The 27,822-nt window shown below is 38.2% G+C and overlaps 1 protein-coding gene across 40 annotated transcripts in view; it reads left to right on the top strand.

The window, feature by feature from the left end:
* Positions 1-27,822, top strand: part of RIMS2 (regulating synaptic membrane exocytosis 2) — a 280,764-nt gene that overhangs the window by 222,938 nt on the left and 30,004 nt on the right. For 26 of the 40 annotated variants that reach the window (XM_039328826.1, XM_039328838.1, XM_039328829.1 and 23 more), the window contains 2 exons: positions 7,473-7,645; positions 8,470-8,736. In XM_039328826.1, coding sequence (XP_039184760.1) covers positions 7,473-7,645; positions 8,470-8,736 — 440 coding nt within the window. The remainder of the gene's footprint in view (positions 1-7,472; positions 7,646-8,469; positions 8,737-27,822) is intronic. The other 14 variants (XM_039328857.1, XM_039328851.1, XM_039328852.1 and 11 more) reach the window with 2 other exon arrangements.

The following is a 27,822-nucleotide window of genomic DNA, read 5'->3' on the forward strand; positions in this document are numbered from 1 at the left end:
CAAAATGGGCAAAGCCAAGGAGGAGCACCTAAATGTCCTAGACCCATCAGCATACATCATTCGTTGTAGACACTAAAGAGGATGGAGGAGAGAGATTTGCCTTGAGGCATCTTTCCTCCAAAATTATTTGGAACTATCCAGTCAATAAGGAGCCCAATCACTGTACAACAGTCCTTCTGACTTCCATGCCTCACAAATAGTTGAAGGGGATACTCTGAACGATGGTATTGAGCATGCTTAAAAATACAAGCAAGACTAAAAGGAATACACTCCCTTATCTAGTCATGAAAAATAATGACCAGTGCAGTGTCTGTCTCATATCAAAGTCTAAATCTCAGTTAAAAATTATCTAGATATTATTCATGTCCATCTGTAACTGACATTCTACCTCATTCTCAATCACTTTTCTTTAAATATCCACATTGACTGGTCAGTGGTGGTGTCTTGAGAAGGGGGCACACCATAACTTTTAAGTCTGGCACTATTGCCCTTCTTTATAAGAGGAATTTGCAATCATTTAAACCATGACCCTTCTTTCTTCACTGTAGGTCAAACCAATCAGGATGGTGAAGGATCATGCTCACAAATGATAGAGCTTCTCTCATAGAGAAGAAGTGGCCACTTCCTCGGAATTTAGTTTTGAATGAATCCTAGATACCGTCATTTCAAATTCTAGAAAGCATTTCACTTGTTTTCAGATAGAAGCATAGCATCATGAATCTCATGTCCCTCACTCCCAAGCTGTACATTCATAAAAAAGAAAAGTGGAGATTGACTGTTTAAGATCAAAAGAACTATACTATAGAAACATTTTGCCTGATTCATGTGAATGGTAAACTGTCAAGAATGAAAATCTTTAAAAATAGCTGCAGATTCTCCCCCCCCCCCAAGCATTTTGCATGTAATGTATACAAAGTTCAATAAACATTTCTTTGTGATGTTTGGCTAATGATGTTTGACTAATTGACACATAAGTATCACTAAGTCCATTGCAGAGGGTAGACCTAAAACTTAAGACAACAGTTATAGATGGCGAGCTTTATTATGTTTTTTTTTTTCTGTTCTGTGTTAATTCAAAAGGCAAAAGCATTATAGGTTAACATATAACTACAACATATACCTGATCTGGCCAGTAGCCAAAACAATATATCCGGATACCTTCAGTCTATCCTGTTCAAGGTCTCCTTGGATGACATCCCACTATAAAAAGATCTCAGTATTAGATTGCTCTGTCAAAATAATTTAAAATCTTTCACCTTAGATTTCTGACTCTAGATATTTTGCAGGTACATGGTAGATCAGCTTAACCTATTGAATGCCAGCTATCGATTGTATTAGTTTATTTACATTTGGCTAAGATGTCTCTTCCTTCCTACAAGATTTTTATAATTTACTCAATTGGGGTGATCAATCTCCAAAGTGGGGCTGCACTTTTTCTATGGTGGTCATAAAGTGTTAAAATTGCTATTCGTACTTTAAGAATGCTTTAAAAATGTATCTTTTCTAGGTGACCTTTAACAATATTTAGTTTTGTATTTTTTTTAAAAAATAAATGTTTAAAAAATTTTGGGTGGCAATTAATAATTTAATGCTACAAATTTGTTGTCTAATATGCTTCATTTTTATATACCACCCAAAACTTTGATAATGGGTAGTTTAAAAGTCAAATAATCTCTTTTTTTTCTTTCCTTAAAATAGCTGCTGAAAGAACTGATTATTAAAATATGCACGCAATGCTAAATCATTAAAACACATCACTGCATTAATTATGAAATAGAAGGAGAAATAGAAATAGAACAGAAGTTAATGATCCATAATTGATCTTAAGTGACAACATAATCCAATGCTGGTTTAAAAGAGAATTTTCAGTTTCTGATGGAATGTAGGTGAAGAAGAAGCTCACCTTACATGTTGCTGTGTCAGGCACTGTCATGGTGTTGTGGTACATAGAAGGGTTTTTAAGATTTGATTGATATAAGACTTGATTGATAAGTATGTTGTCCTGTATATATCTTTAGCAGTAATGCTCTGCAATTTGAATTGTACTTGTAGGTGAATTGGTAACCAGTGCAGTAGATAAAATAAAGGTGCCATATGACACTTGAGTTGAAAATTTTGAATTGTTTTTAATTCAATTTGAAATAAAATATATTATAGTAATTACATTAAGACATTACTAATACATACAGGGTTATGATCTTGTTGGATTCTACCAAGATGGAAAGCAATGATCAACATCAAAGTAATGCAAAATCAATTTTATTTATTTATGCAAATTAAATGCTTTAATTAATAGCTGATCATCTAATAATAATCTCCCAGTCATTCTCATTTTAAAGGAAAATTTAATTGGAATAAACTTTTTTTTCTATGCAGTAATAGGCTTTTAGTAGAAAGGATTTCTGTTTGTCTGGGTTTACCTTTACTAATTTATTCACATCTACCAGTAATTCCTTTGGGTCAGTTACTAATCTTACTGAAGTGGATCATTAGGAAGACGCATAGACCTTCACAATCTGTTCTGAGGGATCAGTCTTTCTCTACCACTAGCATCAATGACAGTAGCATCTGTCAGTACAGTACAAGTTTACTGAGTACAGTAAACAGTACAAGTTTACTGAGCAGAAGAAGAGGTATCATATGAAGCAAGACAGCTGAGCATAGCCCATCCAAAGGGAAGTTCAATAACCATGTGATCATGGTTATTGAACTTCCCTTTGGATGGGCTATGCTCAGCTGTCTTGCTTCATATGATACCTCTTCTTCTGCTCAGTAAACTTGTACTGTTATCTAGGAAGAAGGAAAACAGGTTTCATTTTTCCAACAATCGTCTGTCACAACATCTTCATGTTCAGCTGCATGTTCTTCTATCAAAAAGCATATCCCAGTGGCTAGAAATAGAGTCTTTGTGTGTGCATGGAAAATAGGAATAACCCCCCCCCCTAAATTTAAGCCTAGCCAAATAAATTTTATAAATGCAGTCCCCCCCCAAACACATAACATCATAAATTATCTAGTAAACAATTAGTTTGGGGAAGTTTCCTATTTATTAAATTACCAATTTATTAGTTTAGACTTCATCCTTTTTTTCCTATAAAGGGCTTCCCTTCATTTTTGTAAGTAATTAAAAGTGTAGGTGCAATGGGATATATTGTGAAGCCACCTTGTACAAGTGATAAATGAAGTCTGCTTCTAAAACTAAAAACACCAGATTTGTAGTAATCTGCCTTTTTAGGCAAAAGAGAGAAAGAAAGACTTGTAAATGATGATCAAAAGTATTTTTGGGTATAAAATCATTTCTAAACATTCTTGGGGGAAATAAACAGAAAAACTTTTTTTTTGATACACAAGTACCATGAGAATGGAGGACCAAGCACAATACAGCTCCTCGAACAAAATAAATAATGACAACAAAAAAAGCAAAATAATGTTTCTTGGGAGATCCAAATTGCACAAAAGAAAGAGAAAGAAAATAGAAATATTATTCTGTTATCAGGAAATACATATATTTGCTACCTATCACTTAACATGCTAAGCAATATTAATAAATATTAGAATTAAAATTAGAATAAATATTAGAATACTCTGGCTTTTAGCAGTATATAAAATAAAATGTTCTCAAGGCAAAAGGTTCTATGACATAAATGTTCAGAAAAATATTGTTTGTATTTCAAGTTATTCTGAGGTAACCATCTGTAAAAAAAAAAAGTTATGATTCAAAAATTGTTTACAATTATGTATATTTTCTGACCAAAAGGAGAAAATGTTACTAGTAGGATATTCCTTGTCACATTTTTATGCATTTTCATTCAGAATCCATTGAGAAACCTAATTCTGCAAGAGAATCCCAAAGGTGCATTTTTCAAAAGGCAAATGGACTTTCTTTTTCCTTGAAGATGTTTTGCTTCTCATCCAAGAAACTTCTTTAGTTTTGACTGAATGGTGGAGGATGAAAGGATTTACATATATTCTTTGTGGTCATCTGGTCATTAGCACTCTTTTTGAGAGTCGCTGAGGCCACTTGGAGTTTGTGCCCTTAGTCATGGGAATAGCGCAAATGGGTGTGCAACCTTCTTGGAACTGCTGAAAGGACCATGTTGTAAACTGGAGATAGATGGTGTTGTATCCCTTCCCCCTCTGTTGAGAGAGGGCTCTTCAATCTTAATGTAGAGGACCCTTTGATTCAAATTGACCCATATATTGATACATGGTTTCTGTTGCTATAATTCTGTCCCTTACCCCTTTCAAAGAGTATTGATTCACTTCAATACAGTTGCTGATATTTCCCTATTTCTATTGCTTTCAAACACTAGCAATAGTTAAATTGTTTCCAGTTTGTAATACTTCCTATCAGTTTCAGGTACTTTCATGGCATTGGTTCCCATTACAGGTAGTCTTCGACTTACAACCAAAATTGAGCCCAAAATTTCCTTTGCTCAGCAAGACAGTTGCTAAGTGAGTTTTGACCCATTTTATGACCTTTCTTGTCATAGATGTTAAGGGAGTCACTGCAGTTGTTAAGTTAGTAAGATGATTGTTAAATGAATCTGGCTTCCACATTGACTTTGCTTGCTGGAAGTCACAAAAAATGGTCACATGACTCTGGGCCACTACAACCATCATAAATACAGGCTCATTGCCAAGCTACCAAATTTTAATCAGATGACCATGAGGATGCTGCAACAGTCGTAAGTGCGAAAAATGGTCATAAGTCACACTTTCAGTGCTACTGTAACACAGTCACTAAACAAATGGTTATACAGACCAACTGTATTTTACTAAATATCTGTCACAGTGATAGGATTCCCTGACGTGGTTTAAACAACTTTAATCCAGGTTTAACAAAACATGAAATAATATATATTATGCATGGATAAAGCATGAATTGTTTTTAGCAAAAGCAAGAAATGCTTGAAGTACATTTGTTATTAAAAATACACTAGGCTATTTTTAAACTTTTTAGCTAGGGCAGGTTTAACTAGTAATTTCTGTCTTCAGAATGTTAAATAATACATTTTTCTTTCGGAGGTATATGTGATATAATAATGTACACATTTAGAAGAAATACGGTAAAGTACAAGTAACAAGTATTAATGATTACTGAATATGTAGTTAATGCAAAGTTTCTTGAAGATAATGGACTAAAATCAATGGATTAAAGATAATATTGATTCCTGTGGGTCTACTACAATTATTACTACAGTCAGCTCTATTATTTTATGGTGCTCTCTTTTATAATACAAGTTTGGAGCCAGTCCAATAAATGCAAATTCAATGAAAACTGATTAGAAGATTATATGGCTTATAGCATATAAGATTTAAAACAGATGATAAAATGAATATTTACTGAGCTGAACATAGGTTATTTGAATTCAGACTATTGAAAGCAATGTATCTCCACACATTTCAGAAGAAGAAAAAAACCTTAAAGAGTTTATACATTAAATGGCTATGAGAATGTTTAAAGGAGCCAGATAAAAACTTTTTCTTCATACCATTTCAATAATGCATAATGCTACTGTATAAAAAAAATCTCACATTTCTTGAAGTTTTGAAAACTGTCTTGTTCCTACTTGATCAAAATCTTGTTGAGTGCAAACAAGTGGAAATTGTACTGTACAATTTTAGAAATAAGGGGAAAAGTTTTAATAAATGCAATATTGCATATAGCTTTATTTTGTCTTGTATTATAAATGTTTTTGAGTAGAAAGTAATCTAGAGCAACCTTCTTAAATTAATATATCTAATATACCTTCATTCTAGTCTAGTGGGAAAGTGATAAAATAACAATTTTTCCCTTAATCACTTGTTATCCTCTGAAATTTTTATTTCATTTTTAAAGCCAATTCTTCTCCAAATTCTTATAACAATTTGTTTATTTTTAGAATATATATTTATATATCTAATATAAATATATTTAGTATAAACTAAACTATTTAGGTTATACTTGTATATTATATGTAATATTGCAATTAAAATATTTAAGTACTCACTGCCATGCAGAATGTATGCAGAAAATGCACATTAAAATATATTTAAATATAATAAATACAATATAATGCTGTACATATAATTTAATCCGGTTTCTTATTTTTTAGTTCTTTAAAATGTTTTATTAGCATTACTAATTTAGAGATTATGAAGATATTTGACATTGTATTTCTTTTTAAATTTTATGCCTTTTCTCCACTGCTGTGGATTAATAGATTTAAGTTTATATGTCACTTTCTTTGTACACAAGACCCAGCATGGCTCTAAAGTTCAAAATTAAAAAAATAAGAAAAACAATAGTATTAGAACCAAGAAGAGTTAATATTATTGATTAAAATCAATATCAGGCTTTTTGTTTATATAAAAAAATTAAGTAAGTGCCTGTAAACATGGAAATTCCAGTTAGGTAATATGGCCCATATGCCAGCCATGAATCTTTGTTATCTAATCATTTCTTATTTCAAAGTTATCCAAATATTTTGTTGCAACATATTTCACAAATTAACTCCTGGAAAGGAGTTGGCCAGTTATTATCTTCATTGGTTGTCCTTCCATTGGTAGAAAAACATTTTCTCTGATATTCCTATAGTTTTCTTGATTTCATAAGTCTCTCTCAATACATTTCCTGGCAAAAAATTCAAATGTTTCAAACAATCAGAATAATTTATGTACTGTTCGTTTTAGTTCCCTCTTTCTAAATTCTCCAGCCATCTGGTAGTGCCATATTGTAATGTGTTTGGGGAAAAGGTACGGTATTCACCAATCCTAATATATGAATGCACCCCCATGGAATAATAAAGTATATATTATTTAAGATTCAGAGCTTGGATGCAAATGCCTATTTACTGTGAAAATTTGCTGTAAAATTAATATAATCTTTTATTGACATATTTGTTTAACTGTGGTTTATAGAATAAATTAAATTGGTTGGTTGCATACAAGAGATAAACAATACAGTTTCCAAAGAAGTTGATAACTATTTAATCTATATTTTGTGCAAAGTTGTCATAGCTAAAAGGAAGAACAAAACACTGGCAACATTTTGGAGGTAGTTTGTAATGTCCCTGTTATAACTAAATATGAGTTTCCCTAATTGTTATATCTCACTGTTGAATGATGGCAATGATAACCTAACAGACTGTCTCAGTTTTTATGAAATGTATGAAAAAAATTGCAACAAGAATTTTATATTGGCATACACGTTGGTTCAGATTTTGCAGGCCTTCATACACTCCCTTTAAAATAGCTTTCATTTTATATAATATTATTTGTACTGTTAATTGCATTTTTACACCACACAAACTGCTTTGAGCACATTAAAAAAAAATATTTGAGATGTTTAAGGTAAATTAAATCTTAGCTATTGGGATGTTAAAAAAAAATCATCGTCTTTAGAGAAATAAAAAGTTTGGATAGTGAATTATTAAAAAACAGGATACCTTTAAGGCTACCCTGAACATCATAGTTCGTTTGTATTACAGTATCGTCCCGGGCGGGATCCTCAACGAGGCTCTGATAATGTCTCCAACAAGTCTTCAGACAGTGATGTCAGTGATGTATCAGCAGTCTCGAGAACCAGTAGTGCATCCCGTTTTAGCAGCACTAGTTATATGTCTGTGCAATCAGAACGGCCAAGAGGAAACAAGAAAATTAGGTAAGAAACTACAAGTCAGCTTTAATCTTGTTTGGATCCTAGTATCATCTCTTCCGGTACATTTTCTGAAATTTCAGTGTTACCTTCTGCATTTGTTTATGTTCAGATTCCTTGAAAGTATGTAAGTTACTTGCTTTCAAAACAAACTATTTACTAAAACTCCACACTATAGGGCAATTTAAAATAAATGTTCTGGATTATAATAGTAGTAGGATGTATGGATCTTAATCATAAATTTATGTCATGGTAATGTAAACCTCATAAAGACATTCCTAAAATAGGCCAGTTCTAAAAACTTCCTCCCCTCAGTATTGCTTTAATTCTGCCTGTAAGTGAACCAAATTGTCTTCCAAGTGAATCAGGATACTGTAAACTTCATGCTGCATTATGTGTGCAGCTGTATGAATCTTAACATTCCTTCTGCAGACAAGATAATATTTAATGTTGGTAGTGGTTATAGATTCCACAAAGACATAGAGCAGTATTACAGATGTGTATTTCTGTACAGCACATGCAGAAAGATCCATAAATAGTTTTGTCCTGCATCTTAAAGAATATCTATACAGACATTTTTGTCATTCATGTTATTCTACAGTCTTCTTGCCATTTCTACTCTTAAAAATAGTAAGACTCTATCTTAATTAGTTTGTAGAATTGGGCTGCATGATTTTTTTCTTTCATCACTGTCATTTAGCATTTATTTTGTGGCTGTCCTCCCCCACCCTCAGCTCAGTAAAAAGTTTTGATTCTGTCTAGCTTTCCTAACTGGCTTCTGTCTTCTTTTTTATTTACTTGCATGCTTCCTCAATTTTTGTTTACCTCAGAAGATCACATGAGGAAAAAAAAGAGGGATGGGAGGAAGGGGATGGGGAAGTATTCCTTGAGAAAGAAGAGGAGAATCAGGAACTGGAGAAAAAGTTGGATGAACAAGATGATGAAAAGGGGGAAGGGGAGGAGGTGACAAAGAACTGTGATGAGGAAGATAAACAAACAGAAGAGAATGAAGGGGCCCAAGAGGAGATAACTGAGGAAGGAACAGAAACAAACAATAAAGAGGATTTGCAAAGGAGATATTCACAGGATGATCTCAGGTAAAATTAGATTTCTATTTATTAGAGAGTTCTATCATTTGCAGTAGTATCTTTATGTTTCCTTTTTGTGTTCATCATTAAATTTTAGCTTAGTATTTTAATAGTCAATCAATGTTCTATTTCGTTAAATTATTTTAAGAAATAACAAATTACAGAAATATTACCCATCTTATATAGCAGTAGTTCTCCACCTTTTCTTCACCATTGACCTCCTCTAAATACCTTTTGTGGCCATGGACCTTGGCCACAGATCACCAAGACCTAACTCAAGATTTAAATCATAATCTTTCTTCAAGTCTTCATGGACCCACTGTAATGACATTGTGGCCCCCCAGGAGTCTGCGGACCACAAGTTGAGAACCACTGTGGTATAATATAGAAATTAAGGCCAACAATTGATTGATCTTGATTCACATTAAGCTGAAATTCATGAGATAAATATAGAAAGGCCATCTAGTTCTTAGATTTTTGTCACATTAACAGAATTCTGTCATACCAACATATTTCATGATATATAAATATAACATTTTGGAGCTGTGTAGATAGAATTCTTTAGGCAGAATGAACATCAGTATGAATGGTCTTAAATGTCATTAATACAAACCATATGAAGAAAAGACAATATATTTTTCATTTTTGTTCTCATAAGGGAATAATTTTATCAGGATAATAATGGGTTACTCAAGCCATCCATTATTTAATGTATGACCGAATCTTGCGGAAACTGAGGGAATATGCTATAAAATTCTATTCTTATCTGAAGGGGGAGATACTTTGATCAATAGTATTAATTCTATTGTTAGTATTATATGTTTTAAAACTTTCAGAAATGGAGATATTATTACAGGTTTTCTTTTCTGAACATGAGCCTCTTCACAAAATCACAGAATCATAGTTCCTCTAGGAAGCCATTTAGGCACTGAATCCAAAACCCCGTTAAGTGCAGTAATTAAAACTTAAATATCTTAGATGCTTGAATGGATCTATTGAAAATGAACCAATCATCTTTCTGGGTGACTGATTCAACTGTTCAACTAGACTTTACTGTTTTTTCCCCTAACATTTAATTGGAAACTTTTCTGTAGCTGAAATACATTATTTGGTGTCCTACAATCTGTTATAATGTCTTCCATGACATTCTTTTCAGATATTTGAAGAATGTTAACATAACTCTCTTATTCTTCAGTTTTTCCTTAAAGGGTTTAGTTTCCAATGCTGGATGATCCTTGTTGCTGGTTTCTAAACCTGTTCCAATTTTGTTTGAAACTTTCTAACATTTTACTGCTCAGAACTGTAAATACAATATTAATACTGACCAGCACAAGCATGACAATGTGATTTGGAAAATAGATTTTTATAGGTATAACCTAAAATTGTGTGTGTGTGTGTTTTTTTAGTCACACCATTCTACTGCAATCAAAATATTTTTTTAAATATTATTGATAAGCCAGATATCTCTTGTCCTATACTTGATTTATTTTTCCTAAGTGAAGAGTTTGATTAAATCTCAGTCTGTTGCTTTTATCCATTTTTCCAATTTATCAAGATTCTTTTAAATTTTACTTCTGTCTTGTAGGCTAACTATCCCACTGAGTTTTATGTCTTCTAGTAATTTCATAACTAGTACTTTCACATTTTTATCCAAGTCATTAATAAAGGTGTTGTAAAATACTGGGTTCAAGTCTGAACATGGTTGCATCCGGTTGGTATCTCCTTTCAGTTTGATGAATCACATTTGAGAACTTTTTCAGATCACACAGGCAAAATACAAACTTTTCTCTCACTATTGAATTTCTTTATATTTTTTATCAATTTTTTATGGCACCCCATCTCAGAAATAGCTACTCTGTGCAGCATACAACAATTAAAATAATGGGGAACAGCACAATGGAAGTGGTTGATTGAGTAATAACACATTCCACCTCCGCACCCAACCCAACCCGACCCTTCCCATATGCCCTTAGTTTTTATGTATGATTTTAACTTTTTATGTTTTAATTGTATATGTAAGCTGCCCAGAGTTACCCTATGGTAAGATGGGCAGCAAATAAAATAAAAAATAAAATAAAATAATACAATATAGAAATAGTAATAGAAAAGTAGTTGGGCTTAACTGTACTGTTTTTACTCAGAACAAAATCTCTGGGGCATGAGAATTGACTGTAGAAATAACTGGAAAGGAATTCATAATGCTGGGATTGGGAATTTAAAAGCAGAGTATGACTATTGATCAGCATAAAGGAGAGAAGAAATGAACAAAGGTATGAAGGAAATTTTGAAGGCATATATGGCCAAGTATTTCTCAGGAGACAAAGATCATAAGAATCCAGAAGGCAGAAAAAGCAAGAGCCAAATGTTTCAGCCTAGAAAAAAAAAACCACTCAATCAGTGCATAGAAAAAAACCTGTAAGATTGTTACACGCATTCTGTTTTGCATGATTTTCATTCACTGTAGTTCCAGAGGTTTTTTTAAGTGTAAAACATTGTATATACTCTTATCTTCCTGTGTTCTACATTTATATTTATTGAGTTTTGTTCACAGCTTTTAAAATAACAATTCATATGTACGTTTTGAGCAAAATCTGGAAAACTGAAGTTTAAAGGATAATTTTGTTTCATCCTATATAGTTTTGGAAATTGCGATTAACGTCTAATATCCATAGATGAAACTAGTTTAGATAACAGCATGAAAACAAAATTCAACCCACATCTATCTTCAGTTGATCCTGGCATAATACTGCCTTCTCTTGACAATTGACTTAACTTAAAACAATAATACAAAATAACTTGTTAATAGAGATTACCATATTTTTTGTAGAAGACAAAAAAGGATATGTTTAATTATGAGTACTGCTTTAATTTTACTTACTTTCCCAATGGTTTTTCTAGTTATTTAAAGGCTCTCCATACCCTATTCCAGTGATGGGATTCAAATATGTGAACAACCAGTTCTCTGTATGGATGCCGCTTCCAGAAGTCCATTCTGGGCAACAAAAAATTAGCTACTGGTTCTGCCGAAGTGGTGCGAACTGGCTGAATCCCACCACTGCCCTATTCTAAATCTATTATCAGAGTCATTGTTTTTTAGTCATTGTTATATATAACAATATATATTAGGTTTTTACTCCCATCATACTTGCTAATTACAGAAATCTTTTCCGCAAGCTTTCAATTTATTTAATAACATTAATCAGCAGTATATCATGTTACCTAAGTTTGTATTATGATTTTGTTTATTTCATGTATTTTTGATGGTTTGTTGCCTTAAAATTAAAACATAAAGAAAATAGTTTTTAAAATTTTTATGACATTTTTATGCTCCAATTTCATTGAATGAACTGATTTTTTATGTTCAATTTAGCTTAATATACAGTATTTCTCTTATAGAAAGCTTCAATTTGTGTGTGTGTGTAATCTAACATTATAAATATAACTGGGCTACATAAATATCCACAATAACAATTCTGAATGACAATGAATTAAATATTATTTGTTTCCATTATAGGTTGAGGTATTAAGGAAATCAAATTTTTAACTTTGTTTTGCACTCTTAAATACACTAAGTATGCTTATCTACAATAGAATTCAAACTATTCATTTTGAAATAGCTCTAGTGCACTTGTGCATATTCATATTAGCACATTTTTCAGATCACTCTTATCTTTACGTTTTCTCCTTGTACGTAAAGGCCTATTGGAGATAATCAAAATATTAACCAATCTGTTAGATATAGATTCTGCCTTTCTTGCAGGAGGTCAAAGCAGCTTACACAGCCTACTCTTGTTTTTCCCACAAAAGTAAATTAAAATTGAATTAATAATGCAACATAACCTAACTTATAATTTGCATATATATATATACTGTATGTGTGTGTGTGTGTGTGTGTGTGTGTGTATACACAGTATATTCCGGCGTATAAGATGACTTTTGAGAGCGTCAAAACAGCCTCCGAACTCAGGGGTCGTTTTATACGCTGAGTCGTCTTATACGCCGGAAATAAGGTAGTTTCTGGCGTATAAGACGACTTTCTAGGCATGAGACTTGGCATCGATTGTCTTATACGCCGGAAATAAGGTAGTTTCCGGCGTATAAGATGACTTTCTAGGCATGCGACTCGGTGTTGATCGTCTTATACGCCGGAAATACCAGTAGTTTCCGGCGTATAAGACGACTTTCTAGGCATCGACTTGGCGTTGATCGTCTTATAGCTGAAAATACCGGTAGTTTCTGGCGTATAAGACGACTTTCTAGGCATGCGACTTGGCATTGATTGTCTTATACGCCGGAAATAACGTAGTTTCCGGTGTATAAGACAACTTTCTAGGCATGCGACTTGGCGTTGATCGTCTTATATGCCGGAAATACTGATAGTTTCCGGTGTATAAGATGACTTTCTAGGCATGCGACTCGGCGTCGATGGTCTTGTGACCCGGCGTCGAACTAGGGGGTCGTCTTATACGCCGGAATATACGGTATATGTTTATATATATATATATATATATATATATATATATATATATATATATATATATATATATATATGTCTTTGGTTGTTCGGGTTTTCTCCCGCGTAAAATTGGAAGTGTCTTGGCAACGTTTCGACGAAGTCACATTCGTCATCTTCAGGCTGGTGTTTTTAGCTTCTTGCTTTGAGCAGCAATGTGTGGTTTTAGCTGTTTCTTCCTTTTAACTGCCAGTGAGGGTATGAACTGATTGGATGGGAGCTTGGCTGTGTTCTGATTGGGTGGAGGTGTGTTCTGAATGGTTAGGGGCTTGGCTGTGCTCTGATTGGCTGGGGGAGTGTTCTGTTTGGTTGTGCTCAGGTTAGTCTGAGTTGCAGAGGGGTTTAAGATTTTGGGGTTAGGGAGTCGTTTGTCAATAAGGGCAGGTTTCCAAATGGCTGGTAGGCGGGAGGTATCATCTCGCTTGTTCATGCTGTGTGGGCGTTTTTCTATCTCGATGGCTTCTCTGATTATTCTGTTATTAAAATGTTCACTTTTGGCAATGGTTCTGGTATTTTTAAAGTCAATTTCATGTCCTGTGGCTTTAAGGTGTTGGACCAGGGAAGATGTTGGTTCCTCTTTTTTGACTGAGTTCTTATGTTCTTCAATGCGTGCACTTATTCTTCTGTTGGTTTGTCCGATGTATGTGGTGGGACAAGTGGTGCATGGGATTTCGTATACTCCTTGATTTTCTAATTCAATTTTATCTTTGGGGTTTCTAAGGATGGTGGATATTTTTCTGTTTGTGCAGAATGCTGTTTTGATGTTGTGTTTATGGAGGATCTTACTGATTCTGTCTGTGGTGCCTTTTATGTATGGGAGGAGGGCTTTGCCGTTTTCTTGTTCTTTGTCTTGGATTTTAGTGGGGGTTTCTTTTTGGATTAGGTTTGTAATCTTATTTCTATGGAATCCATTGGATGTTAGTACATTGGTGAGAGTGTGTAGTTCGGGTTTTAGGTGTTGTTCGTCAGCTAAGCGTTTTGTTCTGGAGATGAGTGTCTTGGCTACAGAGTTGATCTGTGCTGGGTGGTGGTGTGAGAGAGCGTGCAGATAGCGGTTTGTGTGTGTTTTCTTCTGGTAGATGGTGTGTCCTAGGGAGCCATTGGATTTCTTGTAGACTAAGACATCCAGGAAGGGAAGTTGGTTGTTAGCTTCTGTTTCCATGGTGAACTGTATTTTGGGGTGTAGGCTGTTGAGGTGTGTGAGGAAGTTGTCCAGTTTTTCTTTCCCATGTGGCCAGATTATGAAGGTGTCGTCTACGTATCTGAGCCAGAGTTTGGGTTTGTGATCCGATTTTTCTAGAGCTTGGGTTTCAAAGTGTTCCATGTAGAGGTTGGCAATGACAGGTGAGAGGGGTGATCCCATGGGTGCTCCTTCTGTTTGTTTGTATTTTTGTCCATTATAGATGAAGTATGTGTTGGATAGGCAGTGGTTGGTCAGATCTAAGATGTGTTTGGGGGGGTTATATTTGTTTTGAATAGCTGTCAAGGCTTCTTTGATAGGCACTTGGGTGAAGAGGGATATGACATCGAAGCTCACTAGTAGGTCGCTGGGCTGTAAGTTTTGTTTCTTTATGATCTCTATAAACTGGAATGAGTTTTTTACGTGTGAGGTGATGGATTCTGCATAGGGCTGTAGTTGTTTGGCGAGAAATTTGGCTAGGTTTTGTAGAGGTGAGCCTATGGAGCTGACTATAGGTCTGAGTGGGGTTCCTTCTTTGTGTATCTTGGGGAGACCATAGAGTTTAGGGCATCTGGATGATTTCTCTCTGGGAATGATTCTTTGCTGGATCTCTTCGCTAATGGGGGAGGCTTTTATCTTGGTTCTGGTGGTTTTTTCCAGGTAGGTGGTGGGATCTGTATTTAGGGGTTTGTATGTGGAGTCTTGGAGTAGGTTGGTTAATTTGGTTTGGTAGTCAGATGTGTTCATAACCACCGTGGCGTTGCCCTTGTCTGCTGGTAGGATTATTATGCTGGTGTCTTCTTTCAGGTTACGTAGTGCTGTCTGTTCCTCTTTGGGTAAGTTGCTTTTGGGTGGCTTGCTGGTGCAGAGGATGTTGGTGATTTTGAGTCTGATTTTGTTAGCGTCATCGGGGTTGATTTTGGTCAGGCTGGTTTCAACTCCACATATAATGGTTTCAGTGGGGATGTGTTTGGGAGCGACTGCAAAGTTGAATCCTTTGGAAAGGACATTGGTTTCGGCTTTGGTGAGGATCCTATCTGAGATGTTATGCACTGTTTGTTTCATGTGTGGCTGTGAGGGAGGAGGGGTTTGTTTCTGGCGTTCTTGTAGTCTTCGGAGTTTGTTGGTGTGTGTATCTGTCTTGAGGGTGGTCTGTGTTTCGGCTCTCCAGACGGCGAGTTGTTTGGATTTGTCCCAAAGTGCGGGGTGGATCTTGTTGCTGAGTTTGAGGTGGAGTGTGAGGAGATCTTTGTTAATTCGGTCTAGGAGGAATCTTTTTGTGTGAAGTTCATTTCTGATTAGGGCCAATTCTGTTCTTTTCAGGATCCGTTTGGTGGCTGCAGAGTTGGAGTGGAATTTCAGTTGGAAACATGTGGGGATTAGATTTTGATCTCGGCAGTTACGTAGGAATGCGAGGTCACATAAAATGGAAGCTCTTTGGACTTCAAGTTTTTCATAGGTCCTGGTCAGATGGTGGATTTCCTCCCCGTAGAGGTTCGATATTTGTTTTCTGAGGTTTTCGCGGGTATTTGTATATAGGTCTTTGGTTGTTCGGGTTTTCTCCCGCGTAAAATTGGAAGTGTCTTGGCAACGTTTCGACGAAGTCACATTCGTCATCTTCAGGCTGGTGTTTTTAGCTTCTTGCTTTGAGCAGCAATGTGTGGTTTTAGCTGTTTCTTCCTTTTAACTGCCAGTGAGGGTATGAACTGATTGGATGGGAGCTTGGCTGTGTTCTGATTGGGTGGAGGTGTGTTCTGAATGGTTAGGGGCTTGGCTGTGCTCTGATTGGCTGGGGGAGTGTTCTGTTTGGTTGTGCTCAGGTTAGTCTGAGTTGCAGAGGGGTTTAAGATTTTGGGGTTAGGGAGTCGTTTGTCAATAAGGGCAGGTTTCCAAATGGCTGGTAGGCGGGAGGTATCATCTCGCTTGTTCATGCTGTGTGGGCGTTTTTCTATCTCGATGGCTTCTCTGATTATTCTGTTATTAAAATGTTCACTTTTGGCAATGGTTCTGGTATTTTTAAAGTCAATTTCATGTCCTGTGGCTTTAAGGTGTTGGACCAGGGAAGATGTTGGTTCCTCTTTTTTGACTGAGTTCTTATGTTCTTCAATGCGTGCACTTATTCTTCTGTTGGTTTGTCCGATGTATGTGGTGGGACAAGTGGTGCATGGGATTTCGTATACTCCTTGATTTTCTAATTCAATTTTATCTTTGGGGTTTCTAAGGATGGTGGATATTTTTCTGTTTGTGCAGAATGCTGTTTTGATGTTGTGTTTATGAAGGATCTTACTGATTCTGTCTGTGGTGCCTTTTATGTATGGGAGGAGGGCTTTGCCGTTTTCTTGTTCTTTGTCTTGGATTTTGGTGGGGGTTTCTTTTTGGATTAGGTTTGTAATCTTATTTCTATGGAATCCATTGGATGTTAGTACATTGGTGAGAGTGTGTAGTTCGGGTTTTAGGTGTTGTTCGTCAGCTAAACGTTTTGTTCTGGAGATGAGTGTCTTGGCTACAGAGTTGATCTGTGCTGGGTGGTGGTGTGAGAGAGCGTGCAGATAGCGGTTTGTGTGTGTTTTCTTCTGGTAGATGGTGTGTCCTAGGGAGCCATTGGATTTCTTGTAGACTAAGACATCCAGGAAGGGAAGTTGGTTGTTAGCTTCTGTTTCCATGGTGAACTGTATTTTGGGGTGTAGGCTGTTGAGGTGTGTGAGGAAGTTGTCCAGTTTTTCTTTCCCATGTGGCCAGATTATGAAGGTGTCGTCTACGTATCTGAGCCAGAGTTTGGGTTTGTGATCCGATTTTTCTAGAGCTTGGGTTTCAAAGTGTTCCATGTAGAGGTTTGCAATGACAGGTGAGAGGGGTGATCCCATGGGTGCTCCTTCTGTTTGTTTGTATTTTTGTCCATTATAGATGAAGTATGTGTTGGATAGGCAGTGGTTGGTCAGATCTAAGATGTGTTTGGGGGGGTTATATTTGTTTTGAAATAGCTGTCAAGGCTTCTTTGATAGGCACTTGGGTGAAGAGGGATATGACATCGAAGCTCACAAGTAGGTCGCTGGGCTGTAAGTTTTGTTTCTTTATGATCTCTATAAACTGGAATGAGTTTTTGTACGTGTGAGGTAATGGATTCTGCATAGGGCTGTAGTTGTTTGGCGAGAAATTTGGCTAGGTTTGTAGAGGTGAGCCTATGGAGCTGACTATAGGTCTGAGTGGGGTTCCTTCCTTGTGTATCTTGGGGAGACCATAGAGTTTGGGGCATCTGGATGATTTCTCTCTGGGAATGATTCTTTGCTGGATCTCTTCGCTAATGGGGGAGGCTTTTATTTTGGATCTGGTGGTTTTTTCCAGGTAGGTGGTGGGATCGGTATTTAGGGGTTTGTATGTGGAGTCTTGGAGTAGGTTGGTTAATTTGGTTTGGTAGTCAGATGTGTTCATAACCACCGTGGCGTTGCCCTTGTCTGCTGGTAGGATTATTATGCTGGTGTTATTCTTCAGGTGACGTAGTGCTGTCTGTTCCTCTTTGGGTAAGTTGCTTTTGGGTGGCTTGCTGGTGCAGAGGATGTTGGTGATTTTGAGTCTGATTTTGTTAGCGTCATCGGGGTTGATTTTGGTCAGGCTGGTTTCAACTTCACATATAATGGTTTCAGTGGGGATGTGTTGGGGAGCGACTGCAAAGTTGAATCCTTTGGAAAGGACATTGGTTTCGGCTTTGGTGAGGATCCTATCTGAGATGTTATGCACTGTTTGTTTCATGTGTGGCTGTGAGGGAGGAGGGGTTTGTTTCTTGCGTTCTTGTAGTCTTCGGAGTTTGTTGGTGTGTGTATTGTCTTGAGGGTGGTCTGTGTTTCGGCTCCCAGACGGCGAGTTGTTGGGATTTGTCCCAAAGTGCGGGGTGGATCTTGGCATGAGTTGAGGTGGAGAGTGTGAGGAGATCTTTGTTAATTCGGTCTAGGAGGAATCTTTTTGTGTGAAGTTCATTTCGATTAGGGCAATTCTGTTCTTTCAGGACTCGTTTGGTGGCTGCAGAGTTGGAAGTGGAAATTTCAGTTGGAAACAACTGTGGGGATTAGATTTTGCTCTCGGCAGTTACGAGGAATGCGAGGTCACATAAAATGGAAGCTCTTGGACTCAAGTTTTTCTAGGTCCTGAGATGGGATTTCCTCCCGTAGAGGTTTCAATATTTGTTTCTGAGGTTTTCGCGGGTTATTTGTATATAGGTCTTTGGTTGTTCGGGTTTTCTCCCGCGTAAAATTGGAAGTGTCTTGGCAACGTTTCGACGAAGTCACATTCGTCATCTTCAGGCTGGTGTTTTTAGCTTCTTGCTTTGAGCAGCAATGTGTTGTTTTAGCTGTTTCTTCCTTTTAACTGCCAGTGAGGGTATGAACTGATTGGATGGGAGCTTGGCTGTGTTCTGATTGGGTGGAGGTGTGTTCTGAATGGTTAGGGGCTTGGCTGTGCTCTGATTGGCTGGGGGAGTGTTCTGTTTGGTTGTGCTCAGGTAGTCTGAGTTGCAGAGGGGTTTAAGATTTTGGGGTTAGGGAGTCGTTTGTCAATAAGGGCAGGTTTCCAAATGGCTGGTAGGCGGGAGGTATCATCTCGCTTGTTCATGCTGTGTGGGCGTTTTTCTATCTCGATGGCTTCTCTGATTATTCTGTTATTAAAATGTTCACTTTTGGCAATGGTTCTGGTATTTTTAAAGTCAATTTCATGTCCTGTGGCTTTAAGGTGTTGGACCAGGGAAGATGTTGGTTCCTCTTTTTTGACTGAGGTCTTATGTTCTTCAATGCGTGCACTTATTCTTCTGTTGGTTTGTCCGATGTATGTGGTGGGACAAGTGGTGCATGGGATTTTGTATACTCCTTGATTTTCTAATTCAATTTTATCTTTGGGGTTTCTAAGGATGGTGGATATTTTTCTGTTTGTGCAGAATGCTGTTTTGATGTTGTGTTTATGGAGGATCTTACTGATTCTGTCTGTGGTGCCTTTTATGTATGGGAGGAGGGCTTTGCCGTTTTCTTGTTCTTTGTCTTGGATTTTAGTGGGGGTTTCTTCACTGAAACCATTATATGTGAAGTTGAAACCAGCCTGACCAAAATCAACCCCGATGACGCTAACAAAATCAGACTCAAAATCACCAACATCCTCTGCACCAGCAAGCCACCCAAAAGCAACTTACCCAAAGAGGAACAGACAGCACTACGTAACCTGAAAGAAGACACCAGCATAATAATCCTACCAGCAGACAAGGGCAACGCCACGGTGGTTATGAACACATCTGACTACCAAACCAAATTAACCAACCTACTCCAAGACTCCACATACAAACCCCTAAATACAGATCCCACCACCTACCTGGAAAAAACCACCAGAACCAAGATAAAAGCCTCCCCCATTAGCGAAGAGATCCAGCAAAGAATCATTCCCAGAGAGAAATCATCCAGATGCCCCAAACTCTATGGTCTCCCCAAGATACACAAGGAAGGAACCCCACTCAGACCTATAGTCAGCTCCATAGGCTCACCTCTACAAAACCTAGCCAAATTTCTCGCCAAACAACTACAGCCCTATGCAGAATCCATCACCTCACACGTAAAAATCTCATTCCAGTTTATAGAGATCATAAAGAAACAAAGCTTACAGCCCAGCGACCTACTAGTGAGCTTCGATGTCATATCCCTCTTCACCCAAGTGCCTATCAAAGAAGCCTTGACAGCTATTCAAAAACAAATATAACCCCCCCCAAACACATCTTAGATCTGACCAACCACTGCCTATCCAACACATACTTCATCTATAACGACAAAAATACAAACAAACAGAAGGAGCACCCATGGGATCACCCCTCTCACCTGTCATTGCCAACCTCTACATGGAACACTTTGAAACCCAAGCTCTAGAAAAATCTGATCACAAACCCAAACTCTGGCTCAGATACGTAGACGACACCTTCATAATCTGGCCACATGGGAAAGAAAAACTGGACAACTTCCTCACACACCTCAACAGCCTACACCCCAAAATACAGTTCACCATGGAAACAGAAGCTAACAACCAACTTCCCTTCCTGGATGTCTTAGTCTACAAGAAATCCAATGGCTCCCTAGGACACACCATCTACCAGAAGAAAACACACACAAACCGCTATCTGCACGCTCTCTCACACCACCACCCAGCACAGATCAACTCTGTAGCCAAGACACTCATCTCCAGAACAAAACGCTTAGCTGACGAACAACACCTAAAACCCGAACTACACACTCTCACCAATGTACTAACATCCAATGGATTCCATAGAAATAAGATTACAAACCTAATCCAAAAAGAAACCCCCACCAAAATCCAAGACAAAGAACAAGAAAACGGCAAAGCCCTCCTCCCATACATAAAAGGCACCACAGACAGAATCAGTAAGATCCTTCATAAACACAACATCAAAACAGCATTCTGCACAAACAGAAAAATATCCACCATCCTTAGAAACCCCAAAGATAAAATTGAATTAGAAAATCAAGGAGTATACGAAATCCCATGCACCACTTGTCCCACCACATACATCGGACAAACCAACAGAAGAATAAGTGCACGCATTGAAGAACATAAGAACTCAGTCAAAAAAGAGGAACCAACATCTTCCCTGGTCCAACACCTTAAAGCCACAGGACATGAAATTGACTTTAAAAATACCAGAACCATTGCCAAAAGTGAACATTTTAATAACAGAATAATCAGAGAAGCCATCGAGATAGAAAAACGCCCACACAGCATGAACAAGCGAGATGATACCTCCCGCCTACCAGCCATTTGGAAACCTGCCCTTATTGACAAACGACTCCCTAACCCCAAAATCTTAAACCCCTCTGCAACTCAGACTAACCTGAGCACAACCAAACAGAACACTCCCCCAGCCAATCAGAGCACAGCCAAGCCCCTAACCATTCAGAACACACCTCCACCCAATCAGAACACAGCCAAGCTCCCATCCAATCAGTTCATACCCTCACTGGCAGTTAAAAGGAAGAAACAGCTAAAACCACACATTGCTGCTCAAAGCAAGAAGCTAAAAACACCAGCCTGAAGATGACGAATGTGACTTCGTCGAAACGTTGCCAAGACACTTCCAATTTTACGCGGGAGAAAACCCGAACAACCAAAGACCTATATACAAATACCCGCGAAACCTCAGAAAACAAATATCGAACCTCTACGGGAGGAAATCCACCATCTGACCAGGACCTATGAAAAACTTGAAGTCCAAAGAGCTTCCATTTTATGTGACCTCGCATTCCTACGTAACTGCCGAGATCAAAATCTAATCCCCACATGTTTCCAACTGAAATTCCACTCCAACTCTGCAGCCACCAAACGGATCCTGAAAAGAACAGAATTGGCCCTAATCAGAAATGAACTTCACACAAAAAGATTCCTCCTAGACCGAATTAACAAAGATCTCCTCACACTCCACCTCAAACTCAGCAACAAGATCCACCCCGCACTTTGGGACAAATCCAAACAACTCGCCGTCTGGAGAGCCGAAACACAGACCACCCTCAAGACAGATACACACACCAACAAACTCCGAAGACTACAAGAACGCCAGAAACAAACCCCTCCTCCCTCACAGCCACACATGAAACAAACAGTGCATAACATCTCAGATAGGATCCTCACCAAAGCCGAAACCAATGTCCTTTCCAAAGGATTCAACTTTGCAGTCGCTCCCAAACACATCCCCACTGAAACCATTATATGTGAAGTTGAAACCAGCCTGACCAAAATCAACCCCGATGACGCTAACAAAATCAGACTCAAAATCACCAACATCCTCTGCACCAGCAAGCCACCCAAAAGCAACTTACCCAAAGAGGAACAGACAGCACTACGTAACCTGAAAGAAGACACCAGCATAATAATCCTACCAGCAGACAAGGGCAACGCCACGGTGGTTATGAACACATCTGACTACCAAACCAAATTAACCAACCTACTCCAAGACTCCACATACAAACCCCTAAATACAGATCCCACCACCTACCTGGAAAAAACCACCAGAACCAAGATAAAAGCCTCCCCCATTAGCGAAGAGATCCAGCAAAGAATCATTCCCAGAGAGAAATCATCCAGATGCCCTAAACTCTATGGTCTCCCCAAGATACACAAAGAAGGAACCCCACTCAGACCTATAGTCAGCTCCATAGGCTCACCTCTACAAAACCTAGCCAAATTTCTCGCCAAACAACTACAGCCCTATGCAGAATCCATCACCTCACACGTAAAAAACTCATTCCAGTTTATAGAGATCATAAAGAAACAAAACTTACAGCCCAGCGACCTACTAGTGAGCTTCGATGTCATATCCCTCTTCACCCAAGTGCCTATCAAAGAAGCCTTGACAGCTATCCAAAACAAATATAACCCCCCCAAACACATCTTAGATCTGACCAACCACTGCCTATCCAACACATACTTCATCTATAATGGACAAAAATACAAACAAACAGAAGGAGCACCCATGGGATCACCCCTCTCACCTGTCATTGCAACCTCTACATGGAACACTTTGAAACCCAAGCTCTAGAAAAATCGGATCACAAACCCAAACTCTGGCTCAGATATGTAGACGACACCTTCATAATCTGGCCACATGGGAAAGAAAAACTGGACAACTTCCTCACACACCTCAACAGCCTACACCCCAAAATACAGTTCACCATGGAAACAGAAGCTAACAACCAACTTCCCTTCCTGGATGTCTTAGTCTACAAGAAATCCAATGGCTCCCTAGGACACACCATCTACCAGAAGAAAACACACACAAACCGCTATCTGCACGCTCTCTCACACCACCACCCAGCACAGATCAACTCTGTAGCCAAGACACTCATCTCCAGAACAAAACGCTTAGCTGACGAACAACACCTAAAACCCGAACTACACACTCTCACCAATGTACTAACATCCAATGGATTCCATAGAAATAAGATTACAAACCTAATCCAAAAAGAAACCCCCACCAAAATCCAAGACAAAGAACAAGAAAACGGCAAAGCCCTCCTCCCATACATAAAAGGCACCACAGACAGAATCAGTAAGATCCTCCATAAACACAACATCAAAACAGCATTCTGCACAAACAGAAAAATATCCACCATCCTTAGAAACCCCAAAGATAAAATTGAATTAGAAAATCAAGGAGTATACGAAATCCCATGCACCACTTGTCCCACCACATACATCGGACAAACCAACAGAAGAATAAGTGCACGCATTGAAGAACATAAGAACTCAGTCAAAAAAGAGGAACCAACATCTTCCCTGGTCCAACACCTTAAAGCCACAGGACATGAAATTGACTTTAAAAATACCAGAACCATTGCCAAAAGTGAACATTTTAATAACAGAATAATCAGAGAAGCCATCGAGATAGAAAAACGCCCACACAGCATGAACAAGCGAGATGATACCTCCCGCCTACCAGCCATTTGGAAACCTGCCCTTATTGACAAACGACTCCCTAACCCCAAAATCTTAAACCCCTCTGCAACTCAGACTAACCTGAGCACAACCAAACAGAACACTCCCCCAGCCAATCAGAGCACAGCCAAGCCCCTAACCATTCAGAACACACCTCCACCCAATCAGAACACAGCCAAGCTCCCATCCAATCAGTTCATACCCTCACTGGCAGTTAAAAGGAAGAAACAGCTAAAACCACACATTGCTGCTCAAAGCAAGAAGCTAAAAACACCAGCCTGAAGATGACGAATGTGACTTCGTCGAAACGTTGCCAAGACACTTCCAATTTTACGCGGGAGAAAACCCGAACAACCAAAGACTATATATATATATATATATATATATATATATATATATATATATATATATAAACATATACCGTATATTCCGGCGTATAAGACGACCCCCTAGTTCGACGCCGGGTCACAAGACCATCGACGCCGAGTCGCATGCCTAGAAAGTCATCTTATACACCGGAAACTATCAGTATTTCCGGCATATAAGACGATCAACGCCAAGTCGCATGCCTAGAAAGTTGTCTTATACACCGGAAACTACGTTATTTCCGGCGTATAAGACAATCAATGCCAAGTCGCATGCCTAGAAAGTCGTCTTATACGCCAGAAACTACCGGTATTTTCAGCTATAAGACGATCAACGCCAAGTCGATGCCTAGAAAGTCGTCTTATACGCCGGAAACTACTGGTATTTCCGGCGTATAAGACGATCAACACCGAGTCGCATGCCTAGAAAGTCATCTTATACGCCGGAAACTACCTTATTTCCGGCGTATAAGACAATCGATGCCAAGTCTCATGCCTAGAAAGTCGTCTTATACGCCAGAAACTACCTTATTTCCGGCGTATAAGACGACTCAGCGTATAAAACGACCCCTGAGTTCGGAGGCTGTTTTGACGCTCTCAAAAGTCATCTTATACGCCGGAATATACTGTGTATACACACACACACACACACACACACACACATACAGTATATATATATATGCAAATTATAAGTTAGGTTATGTTGCATTATTAATTCAATTTTAATTTACTTTTGTGGGAAAAACAAGAGTAGGCTGTGTAAGCTGCTTTGACCTCCTGCAAGAAAGGCAGAATCTATATCTAACAGATTGGTTAATATTTTGATTATCTCCAATAGGCCTTTACGTACAAGGAGAAAACGTAAAGATAAGAGTGATCTGAAAAATGTGCTAATATGAATATGCACAAGTGCACTAGAGCTATTTCAAAATGAATAGTTTGAATTCTATTGTAGATAAGCATACTTAGTGTATTTAAGAGTGCAAAACAAAGTTAAAAATTTGATTTCCTTAATACCTCAACCTATAATGGAAACAAATAATATTTAATTCATTGTCATTCAGAATTGTTATTGTGGATATTTATGTAGCCCAGTTATATTTATAATGTTAGATTACACACACACACAAATTGAAGCTTTCTATAAGAGAAATACTGTATATTAAGCTAAATTGAACATAAAAAATCAGTTCATTCAATGAAATTGGAGCATAAAAATGTCATAAAAATTTTAAAAACTATTTTCTTTATGTTTTAATTTTAAGGCAACAAACCATCAAAAATACATGAAATAAACAAAATCATAATACAAACTTAGGTAACATGATATACTGCTGATTAATGTTATTAAATAAATTGAAAGCTTGCGGAAAAGATTTCTGTAATTAGCAAGTATGATGGGAGTAAAAACCTAATATATATTGTTATATATAACAATGACTAAAAAACAATGACTCTGATAATAGATTTAGAATAGGGCAGTGGTGGGATTCAGCCAGTTAAAAGGAAGAAACAGCTAAAACCACACATTGCTGCTCAAAGCAAGAAGCTAAAAACACCAGCCTGAAGATGACGAATGTGACTTCGTCGAAACGTTGCCAAGACACTTCCAATTTTACGTGGGAGAAAACCCGAACAACCAAAGACCTACATATATATATATATATATATAATCCCAGGTATACACATAATGTGAAATAAAATAAGGCGATCACCAAGATGAAATCATAAAATGTTTAATCTACAAAACCAAGCTTTCGTCGGCCACACTACCAACATCGTCAGGTATAAAATGCTGGATCCGGGAGCCCGTTTTTATGTGGCTGGCTGCCTCTGCGCTTTGACCCTGGATCATGTCATTGGTCCGCTCATTAGCATCGGCTGTGTAGTTCTTAAAGGAGCCATTTCTAAAGTTGTCCTCCCCTCTCCAATTGCTGTTGTTTTCTTTGTGCATGTGCGGGTGCCTAGAGATCCGCTGTTTATCCGCTCCCAGTCGTCTCTCCCCACTCCCTCATTTGTCTTAGTTTGCCTCCGTATTGCTGCGCTGTCTAGCATGTGTGCTTCAAGCTCCGTTCTTCTATTTCTTCTATTGCTTTCCTTGCCCGTGTGAAAACTTCTGGGGGTTGGTCATCTCGTTCCTGTTTCTTATCCCCCCTTCTCTCTCTTGCTAATGGGTGAGCTTCTGTGTGTGTTAATGGGTTGCCATCCGGGTGTGTCTTTGGAATGGCTCCACTACTTGTTACCCTTATTGCCCCCTCTGTACATGTATGCCTCCTTTAAGAACTACACAGCCAATGCTAATGAGCGGACCAATCACACGATCCAGGGTCAAAGCACAGAGGCAGCCAGCCACATAAAAATGGACTCCCGGATCCAGCATTTTATACCCTGACGATGTCGGTAGTGTGGCCAATGAAAGCTTGGTTTTATAGATTAAACATTTGTGTTTATGACATCCTTAATTGTTCTAAAAACTTGAGTCCCAGGTATACTCATTTAAAATCTGCTAAAACCACTGATCTCTGGAACAATTTTTTTTATTAATAATTAAGCTTTTGTCAAACCATTGTTGATGTTGTCAAAGTGTGAGCTAGTATCTGGAGGTGTTCGTTCTTATAGCTGGTTAGATGTTAACGATCTAGTCATCGAGTGCATCAAGGCCTGCCCGTCCCTCAGTCTCCCATAATTAACTGTATTGATCCTGGTTCCGCTGCACTGGTCGGCATCCACTTCGGTTTTGCCGTTTTCCCTTCTCCCGCCCACCCTGCCTGCTGGTCATGTCCATCCTGCAGCGTGCAGCTATCTGGTGTTGTTGCCGGAGCACTACTCCTGCTGTCCCACCCGGCCATGCCGTCAGCATGCCATGCAGCCGCACCAGTTGTTAGTCCTCCCACCATGTGCATTGCACCAGTCACGGTCTGCTGTCTTCCCCTTGATCTTGTGATGGGTCCTGTTCATACTTCCATATCTCCACTCGCTGTGACACCCTGCCATTCCATAGGTAAGGGACCCAGATCTTTTATCCTCCTACTCACCAGGAAAGGAGGTGGTCGACAGTTCGTTCGCTCTGATTCTCTGCGCGACTGTTCATGTTGTTTCAGCGCTTGATATGCTGGTAGTAATTCCACGTGCCGATTAATAGAGTGTTGGTGAGGCCTGGCTATCTGACCAACACAGCGCAGCGGAACCAGAATCAATACAGTTAACTATGGGAGAGCGAGAGGCGGGTAGACCTGTGACGCGCTCAATGACTAGATCGTTAACATCTAACCAACTATAAGAACGAGCGCCTCCTGATACTAGCTCACATTTTGACAATGTCAACAGTGGTTTGACGAAAGCTTAGTTATTAATAAAAGAGTTTTTTTGTTGCCAAATTGAATTTTTGCCAATTCTTCATTGAATCTTCATCTCCAAGGGCCTGGATTACAGTTATTTGAGCAAAATAATGAAATATTTTATCAGGGCTGGTTCGCTGAGAAGTGCCAAGATAAATATAATAAAAATAACATGTAGTTATTCAACTATTTATAAGAATAAGTAGAATAAGCAGCAGTTTAGACTATAGATTA

Source organism: Crotalus tigris, unplaced genomic scaffold (genome assembly GCF_016545835.1).
Source record: "Crotalus tigris isolate CLP2741 ecotype Arizona unplaced genomic scaffold, ASM1654583v1 scf7180000024384.25900115:4084858, whole genome shotgun sequence".
NCBI classification, from domain to species: domain Eukaryota; kingdom Metazoa; phylum Chordata; class Lepidosauria; order Squamata; family Viperidae; genus Crotalus; species Crotalus tigris.